Genomic DNA, 9,910 nt, shown 5'->3' with positions numbered 1-9,910 from the left:
TTGCAACCCGACGGCCACACCAAATCTTTTTTGGGTAGTTTTCTGGGTTTAACCATCACTTCAACACCGCAAGGATGTTTCGTGTACTGGAAGGGCTTTGAGCCCTCCGAACTACTCGACTACGAGTCCCGCCTTGTGGCCTTCACGCAGGAACTACCCTTCCAAGAGGGTAGACCTCTTTCTCCTATCGTGGAAGAAGGAGAAAATAGCACAGAGCTACTCGAGTACAGCCTTAAGGCTAACCACTCGCCGGATCATCAATTCTGCATGGCCTCCCTTCGCAACACGGAGGAAGACGAGCTGGGCACCCAGTACGACAACGAATAACTCATGGACATCTCAGCCGACGAGCCCACAACTAACGCTCCCCAAGATGAAGACGAGGAGCATCATCAGATCCGGCGGGCAAAGAATGCCAAGCATGCTCAACGTAGGCGCAATGCACAGAATTGCGCCCTCGAACCAAGGGATCTCTACAATGCTTTTGCAGCAGTCACGGATCGTGAGTACCATACGCCAATTGGTGCCATAGCAGAAGGAGCACTACTAGCTCAACAACTCCCATCTAATTCCCAGATACAAAGGATCTAGTACTTGACCTAGAGCGCACTCGTGCAACTCGATGGGCAACATCCAGTGTCCTCCAGTCGGAATCAGATCTCGAGATCTGAGCACCATGGTGATACCACACTGGTCAGTCGCACCCTTGAAGGAGGCCACAGTAGTCGGAGGAATGACAACCGCCAGTGCAATGAGGGCCACCCGTTCGCGCGTGGCAACAATGAACAAGAAGTACAACAACCCCCTTGCAACCAGCACGGGGCAAAGCACCAGGGCCAAGATCCAGTCGAGGCCAACCTCCATGATGCTCCCACGGTCGACCTGAGGCAGAAAATCAATGAGGGCTGCGACGTGCAGCTTGTTATTGAAGCAAGGTGAAGGGACCATCCTGGCAGGTACCACGACGATGACGATAGCGACCGATTCCTCGCCTTCACCACCATCATCACCGACAAGTCCTACCTCAAGGACTTCAAACCAGTCAGAATCCCCAAGTATGATGGTAAGCAGGACCCACGCTAGTGGCTTTGTTGCTACTCTGTCGCCATTGAAGTTTCAGGAGGATCCAACTCTACAAAAGCTCTCTACTTCCCAGTGGCTCTGGAGCCCGCACCTCTCATGTGGCTTGAAAGCCTCAAGCCAAACTCCATCGACTAGTGGGAGGACCTCAAGTGGGCCTTCATCGACAACTTCCAAGGATCCATGATCAGGGCAGGCACTCGCCATGACTTGTCCCAGGTGAAGCAGGAGATGAACGAGACCCTGAGGTCTTGCACACGGTATTTCTTTGAGACGCACGCCACCATCGCCAACATCACCGATGAGGATGTTATTTGTTGCTTCCAACATGGCCTCTTCTCGAAGAAGATGTACCACGACTTCGGGTGCAACCGCTTGATTACTACCGTGGAGCTGCGTGACATGATGGCAAGGTGGGCTGATTAGGAGGATGAGGAAAATGATCGCTTCCCCAAGCGCAACCACGACAAGCAAGGCAATGGCAATGGCCACTACGACAAAAGCCAGCGGAACCACTCGGGAAACACCCGAAAGTGCAAGCCAGACCATGAAGTCGCGGCTGTCGAGCGCAATCCGCATGGCAAGAAGTTGGGGAACAACCACTCGGACTACGAGCAAGTCATGCATAAACTATGCCTGATACACTCGAAGTTGCGGCACACGCTCTTCGAGTGCATCACCATCCGAAAATAACTCAATGCACTACCCCTCCCCCAAGAAGGAAAGCGAAAGGAAATGGAGGATGACAAAGAAGGGGGTGACAAGTCGGGGGCTCAAGACTTCCAGGATCCAAAAAATGTCATCAACATCATCTTCGGTGGAGACAGCGGATTCCCTTCCAAGCGCGCAGAAGCTAACCCTGTGCGAATTCTCTCCGTGGAGCCTGCCACGACAAGACCTCTGAGATACAGCGAGGTCCCAATCTCCTTTTCCAGGTATGATTAATGGACCAGCTTCTCCAAGCTGGGAAAATTCCTGTTCATTCTAGACCCTATCATGGCGGGCTCACAACTCACCCGAGTACTCATCGACGATGGGAGCGGCCTCAATCTGCTTTTCATGAGTACTCTCAAGAAGATGGGACTGGATATCTCCAAGATGCTCACTCCCAGCAAAGCTCCTTTCTACAACATCGTCCAGGGTAATGCGGCTACACCACTCGGGTCAGTGGTCCTGCCAGGCACCTTCGGGACAAAAGACAGCTACTGCACCGAGTACATCAAGTTCGAGGTGGCAGATTTTGACTCGTCATACCATGCCATCCTTGGCAGACCAGCATTCACCAAATTCAAGGCCGTGCCCCACTACATCTACCTACTACTCAAGATTCCAGGCAAGATAGGCGTACTCACACTCCGTGGCCACCTGAAGAAGTTGTACGACTGCGACCAGGAGGCGATTGAGTACGTCACGACTTCACGCGTGCCAGAGCCGTCTGCAGAAGTACTCACGGCCGCGCTAAAGCTGACCAACATGGAGATGGAGATCTCAAACCAGTGGCTAAGCCAGTCGAGGGTTAAACCTAACCCCAGCGATGTTGGCATCAAGACTATCTAGCTGCAAGAAGGCGACCCATCCAAGACCGCTTTGATCGGGGGCGGCTTAGGTGACAAATAGGAAAGCGCTCTCATCAACTTCCTTAGGTTTAACTGAGACATATTCGCATGGAAACCAGCGGATATGCCAGGGGTGCTCAAGGAGTTGATTGAGCATTGCCTAAAAGTTGACCCTAGAGCCACTCTGAAAAAGCAACGACTACGACGCTTCGCCCCCGACAAGAGGGAGGCCATCAAGAAAGAGCTAGCAAAACTACTCGCGGCTGGTTTTATCAAAGAAGTTTACCACCCCGTGTGGTTAGCTAACCCTGTACTTGTACTGAAAAGAAATAATAATGAACGAAGGATGTGCGGGGATTATACTGATCTCAATAAACACTGCCCGAAGGACCCCTTCGCGCTCCCACGCATCGACCAAGTCATCGACTCCAAGGCTGTCTGCGTCTTGCTCTCCTTCCTCGACTGCTACTCAGGCTATCATCAGAAAGCTCTCAAGGAGGAGGACCAGATCAAAACTGCATTCATCACACCCTTTGGAGCATATGCTTATACTACAATGTCTTTCGGGTTGAAGAATGCAGGAGCCACCTATCAACGGGCCATCCAACTGTGCCTTGCGGACCAACTACACCGCAACATTGAAGCTTACGTGGATGATGTGGTCATCAAGACCAGATCCCACGACGAGTTCATCGCTGATCTCAAGGAGAATTTCAACAGCCTACGACGGTTTCAATGGAAGCTCAAACCGACAAAGTGTGTCTTTGGCATTCCTCAAGGCAAACTACTCGGGTTCATTGTCAGCCATCGTGGGATAGATGCAAATCCAGAGAAGACCAACACCGTCACAGCCATGGAAGCTGCAAAGACGATCAAGGACGGTCCAGAAGCTCACTGGCTGCATGGCAGCTTTGAACCGATTCATCTCCCAACTTGGAGAAAGGGGACTACCCTTCTTCAATTTGCTCAAGCACAATGACAAGTTCAAGTGGACCGAGGAGGCAAACCAGGTGCTACAAGATCTCAAACACCACCTGCAATCACCACCCATCCTGATGGGTCCCCAACCAGGCGAGACCTTGCTACTTTACATCACCGCGACTACTCACGTCATTAGCACGGCAATCATAGTGAAACGACAATAACAAGGCCACGCCTTCGGGGTGCAGCGACCGGTTTACTTCATCAGTGAAGTCCTCTCTGAATCTAAGGTTCGTTACCTGATGAGTTAGAAAATACTTTACGGCATACTCATCACTTCTAGGAAGATTCGCCACTACTTCGATGCATACAATATCCTGGTGGTCTCCGACTTCCCATTGGCGGATATCCTCCACAATTGGGATGCTACCGGGTGCATCTCCAAGAGGGTAGTGGAGCTGGGAGCCCTTACACTTGACTTCAAGCCCCGGACAGCCATCAAGTCATAGGCACTTGTTGATTTCATGGCGGAGTGGCGAGAAAACAAAGTGGAAGCCCCAACCAACCAACCGGAGCATTAGGTCATGTACTTTGACAGTTCACTCAAGCTCGGTGGTGGTGGTGTGGGAGTACTTTTCATCAGCCCGAGAGGAGAATAGCTCAAGTATGTGTTTCAAATACTGTTCGAGGTCTCCAACAATGAGGTTGAGTACGAGGCATTGTTGCACAGGTCTATGCCTGGCAATCTCCCTGTGCATCAAGCGACTACTTGTCTATGGCGACTCCTTACTGGTGGATCAACAAGTCAACAAGGAGTGGGACATCAATAAGGACACCATGGATGCCTACGTCATGAAATATGCAAGCTCGAGAAAAGTTCTTGGGGTTGGAAATTCACCATGTGATTCGTGACAAGAATGTGGGCGCGGACGTGCTCTCAAAACTTGGTTCTGATTGAGTTAATGTCCCACCGGGAGTTTTCATTCATGAGCTGCATCACCCTTCCATTAGGGCACCAGACTCAAGTTCCAACGCTCAGGGTCCCAAGGAACTCGATCGAGAGGTCTAGACGATCGAGGTCGACTGGAGGGTGGCCTTCATCGACAACATCCAGGAGCACAAACTACCCTCCGGCGTCGACCCAAAAAGTGCTGAAGCCACTCGCATTCTACAGTGCAATAAAGGGTATGTTCTAGTCGGGGGCAATCTGTACAAGTGTGGATCGGCATTAGGCATACTCATGAAGTGTGTTAGCATGGAGGAGGGCAAAGAAATACTCCAAGAGATTCATGAAGGCGTGTGCGGGAACCAAGCTGCTTCTCGCACACTAGTCGGCAAGGCATTTCGCTCTGGTTTCTTGTAACACCCTAATGTAAATTTCCTACTTTATACGAAATTTAATTGGCTTTAATAAAGTTTCTAAGGTTTTTCTTTATTTAGCTTGCATTTAATTATAATTTAATTCACAAAGAATTAAAAATTATTTCAGCTTCAACATGTTTGTGCATTCATGCTGGTGCATATGTTTTATTTGAGTGAGTGTAGAGGGTTTGAATTCAAAAATTCATTTCAGTTCAAATAGATTTGAGTTTCAAAAGAACCAAAAAAAGAAAAAGGAAAAGAAATACCCTCTCTCCCCCTTGGGCAGGTTCCTTTCCCCACGGCCCATTCCCCTTTCCCTCTCCGCGCTCGGCCCAGCTCGCACGGCCTGCTCCTTCTTTTCCCCGCGCTCGGCCCGCCTCCCCAGCTCTCCCCTCGCCCCGTGGCCCATTCCAGCCGGCCCAGCAGCGCCCGCACTCTCTCTCTCTCTCTCTCTCTCTCTCTCTCTCTCTCTCTCTCTCTCCCCCTCTGACCGCTCGGCCCCAGACCTCCCTGACCCCAGTAGCACCTCCGCAGGAACACCCCGAGTCAAGCCGTGGGATCCAAAAGCTTGGAGGCGCCCTGCATCGACCCCCGCCACGAGTTCTGACCCATCCCCGCTGCTCGACATTGCCGGCGGCCACGCTGTACCACCTTGTCCGCCACTCCGAGCCCTTGGTGAGCATCAGCACGTTCCCCTCCTCCTTTTGTTCTAGCTATCAGGGACCATAGGCCGCACCCGAGGCCGGAACGCCATCGCCGGCATTCCGCCGTGGCCGCTCCGCCGTGGCCGCACCTCTGCAGCGCAGCACAACCCCACCCGATCCCCGTCCTACCTTGCCTGTGCACTGCGCACGCACACACGGCCGTTTACCACTGCTCATGTGCCCAGTACCGCGCGAGCACGCGCACGCCAGCGAGCACCGCCGCGCAGACCCACCTCCGCCGCCGCGCGCGCAACCCCGAGCACCCCCGAGGCCCACAAGTGCCCCTGGTGGATCACGCGTGTCACGTTAATCATGACAGACCCAAGCCCCACTCGATTTGACCCCCAGAGCACCGTTTACGATGAAGTCCGGCGAGCCCGAGCTGTGCGCCGCCGCGGAAACCGGTCTCCAATGACCGGCGCCGCCACCCCGCGCTCCCAACTGACCCTAGCCGCCCGATCCGAGATCAACACGTGAGATTAGATCCCGCGTACCGCTTCACCCAAAGCCGCCAGATCAGAAGCCAATGCCCGAGATTAGATCCAGGTTAAGATGGGGTCCGGAGCGTCAGATCAAGATCCGATGGCTGAGATGCATATTTACTGGTTCGTGGATTGGATTAGATCCGAGCCGTTAGATTTAGATCCAGGGGCCCAGATTAGAAGATACCGCTTCGGCCTGGCAGTTTTTCTAAATAGGCCCTGGTTTTGTTAGAAACCAACCCGTAGTCTACATTAGTTCAAAAGTAATTCCATTTAAGTCCCGTTTTTAGCGTTCAGGCCCCTGAGCTTCTTAGATATAGGACCCGCCGTCCAGCCCCTATGTTTTTGTGTGTTAGACCCTAGATCTAACCTTTAATTATGTTTAGACTCCTAGTTTTCTATGCAGAACCCCCTGGAACTTTAGTTTTCTCGCAATTAAGCCCCTAGACCTTGTTTTAGCCCTAGTTTTCGTGTCTTAGCTCTGTTTTAGTTGGTTTTCACGCTCACGCGATCGTTGTAATGTGTAGAATAGCTTTAGCTCAGTTTTGTGTGCTGTTTTATTGTATTGTTGTACTGTTTCTTATCTTTTGCCGTTGTTTGCATGTATGTGCATGTGTTGGACCATGTTTTGGCGTTGCGATCGTGAGTCGACGTTGAGCCACTGGAGGAGTACCAGGAGCCACCTTCTTCAGACGCGTTTGAGCAGCAGTCGGGAGAGTTTGAGGAAGGCAAGTACAACATGAACATCCTATCACTTTTAAATACAATTTCATACTGCATTTTAATTCTGTATGCCTATAAGGATTTCCTAGCCACTTTTATCCTTTATATAAATACCTTGGGTTGCATTTTGGTTAAGTTGTGCTAGGTGCTGCGCTCTCACACATTATGGTCCTTTTTAATTAAATTTGATTAACGGTATGTGCAACTTAATTCTGAGAGTGGCTCTCTGTGCTGTGTGCTTGAGTGGCTCACGTCTCGTTAAAATATATTTTATAGAAATATGGTTTAGGGGGCCAGCACGGTGCTTAGTGCTTGGTTGGCCGCTCTCCAAAAGGACCGGTTCATAGAGCGACAACCTGGGACAACCGCGCAACCACAAGACTGGAATGGGATGGTCTTGGCTTACTAATTGGGTCATTTTGGTTTTGGGAGTAACTTACCTGCGGGGTAAGAGGGGTGGTAAGCTTCTATGGCCCTCGCGCTACGAGGCTTGGTCTGTGCTATGTGCTTGTACCCCCTCGAGGCTTGCTCCATAGTTGCTGATCCAGAATCCTTAGCGGTTACACCTTAGCAATGTGTCCTTTGTAACGGCCTCGTAGTGTGCTTACTAGTCATCTCACCTAAGGAAGTGTGGTGAACAACTAGCATAGCTAACGACTTGTGGGTAAAGATGTGCAACCTCTCGATAGTGTGAAACTGGTATACTAGCCGTGCTCACGGTCATGAGAGGCCTAGATCCTCCGTCTGATTAGTGGGGTTTATCTTTGGTGGTTTGGCTTGGATTTCTGTAGACTCATGGGCAATTTTAATTAATCATTCTGTAACTTGGGTTCATGGTAATTCATCCACTTGTAGTAAATAGTTTTAATAAAATTGCCAAGATTAAAAGCTAATGCCGTTGAGTCAGCTAACCGTAGAGCCTCATAATTCGTGTTATACTTGTTGAGTACAAGTTGTGTACTCACACTTGCCTTCTCTACTCTTCTGTTCTTTTTGGGATATCTTCGACTGATGCTCAGTACCAGGCGACGTGGAGGACTATATCAGCGGACTCAACGACTTCTAGGTGTCTGTCTCCCAGCCGACGTCCCTGTGGCGCCCTGTTCTTCATGTAGTCATTTTACACTTCCGCACTCCTTGAACCGATTCTTGATTCGGTTGTAATAAAGAATTCATTTACAATTTATACGCTTTTATTTCATGATGTGCGTTGTGATATCTTGATAATTCTGTTGTATATATGCGTGACTTGATCCTAGCGCATATATGATGGCTCGATTTATGTCTTTGTAAACCGGGTGTGACAGAATTGGTATCAGAGCCATGTCGACTGTAAGACAAAGTCTTGATAGAAATGGTCGAGTCTAAGGACTTCTTTTCTCTTGCTTTGCTTTCGCAAAACTCAAAAATTCATTTCTGCTTCTATTCCTTGAGTCCTAAACTTCGATTTGCTAGCTCTCTCTTGTCCTTTCCGAGAATTAGTCTAATCTCTTTCGTAGACGTTGGCCTGCAATTTTCTGTCTGTCCTCATAAGCCTAGGATGCCTTTGCAAAAATTTGCTAGAGCGTCTGTTTGTTTTAGTCGAGTGGTGTGGTAAACTCGGCTAAGGTTTGAATATTGAGTGTTTGTGATTGTGCAAAATGTTTGATTTGGATTTTTGGTTGATTGCATAGTTTAGAAGTTAAACTTGCTCATGCAAATCGACTTTAACGCAAGCTTGAATTAAGTAATAAAACTGAGATAGATCGTTGGGGGTAAAACCGTACACTCTTACTCTCTACTTTATCCTGCCAGAGTTTTCTTTCCAGAATTGTACTATATCAGTCTCTTATAAATTTCGTTCTGCTGCAAACAGATTGTGAACACCAGGAGCACCGGCACCAGTTATGGCCAGCAGGGGCAGAACAACCAGAGTACCGGCCAGCCGATGCTGATGCCTCCACCCCTGACTCCGGAGCAGTTCTTCCAGCCCCAGATGCAGATGATGGCTACCCTGAACAACACTGTTCAGACTCTGTAGCAGATCCATACTCAGCCGCCGCCTCCTCCACCGCAGCAGCTGTGACAATCAGGTAATTAGAAAGCTAGACACTAGATTTAGTGTAAAGAGTGTGTGCTTGTTATGGTATGTATGTATGTATAGTACAAAGGATTAAGGGTATATTTGTAATTTCTATGAGATGTAGGTCCTTGAATGTAAATAGGGTGAAGTGGAAGATAGCAATAGCATCTAGGGGTGTATTTGTAAATTTTCATGTAATATAGGTCTTTCGGTGCAAGGTGTGTGTTTTGGAAGGTAGCTTTGAAATCTAGGGGAAATATAATATTAAGTGTTAAATCGATGTGATCATAAGCCCTTAAGTAAGGATAAGGACCTATTTGTAAATAAACCTAAGCAATGGGGTCTTTTATGTAAATAAATAGGGGATAAAAGTAACCTCCATATTCATCTGAGGGCCTAGATGTAAAAGTACTTGTCATCATGACATCCCATGAATATTTGCAAATATGCCAAAAATTTGATTAAAATCTCGCTTGGTAAGGACAAGGGTGATTTAAATTTTACCCTGTTCAAAATTCAACGAGTAATGCTGCCAACTTTGAGTTTTTGAATTTGAGCCCTAAAGCACTTTTGTAAAGCTTGAAGAACTGTACAACTTTTATTTTGGGCACTTTTTCATTTGAGCTTTGAATCAGCGGAGAATTTTACTTTACAGATAGGACCTTGGATCTTTTTAATTTTGCGTATGAGTCCTTGGCTGTTCCCCCTCTCATCTTCTTCCTCTGAGCCCCTTCTGCTCCCCTGCTCTGCTCTACCGTCGCCGCAGTTCATTCCCCCGGCCGCCGTCGTGCAGTGCGCCGCCTCCACCTCCTGCTCACCCTCTCCACGCGTCGCTCGGCCCTCCCTCCGGGTGCCGCTTTCCCCTCGCTGGCCCTCCCTTGTTTCTCCACGTCGGCAGACAACCCCCGCATGACCGCCACGCACCTCCGGCGAGCTCCCGTCGCCGCCCTTCAATTTCTCTTCAATTGCTTGTGCCCCGAGCCGTGTGACGCCATCCACTACCCATCCCTTCACTCCTCA

The 9,910-nt window shown here is 49.4% G+C and overlaps 1 protein-coding gene across 1 annotated transcript; it reads left to right on the top strand.

Annotated features, from left to right (window-relative positions):
- Window positions 1–2,076: 2,076 nt before the first annotated feature.
- On the top strand, window positions 2,077–2,637 carry LOC112897186. Its single transcript, XM_025965433.1, has one exon. It carries the CDS (start codon window positions 2,077–2,079, stop codon window positions 2,635–2,637), a length of 561 nt encoding a protein of 186 aa, XP_025821218.1.
- Window positions 2,638–9,910: the final 7,273 nt, after the last annotated feature.

This window comes from Panicum hallii, chromosome 1 (genome assembly GCF_002211085.1).
Source record: "Panicum hallii strain FIL2 chromosome 1, PHallii_v3.1, whole genome shotgun sequence".
In the NCBI taxonomy this organism is placed as follows: Eukaryota; Viridiplantae; Streptophyta; class Magnoliopsida; order Poales; family Poaceae; genus Panicum; species Panicum hallii.
Note: the sequence above shows the minus strand (reverse complement) of the source record. Positions and strands in the feature narration are given on the sequence as shown.

Bases quoted from the DNA above. Each gene is read 5' to 3' on its own strand.
- LOC112897186 (XM_025965433.1), top strand. From the start codon at position 2,077: ATGGCGGGCTCACAACTCACCCGAGTACTCATCGACGATGGGAGCGGC.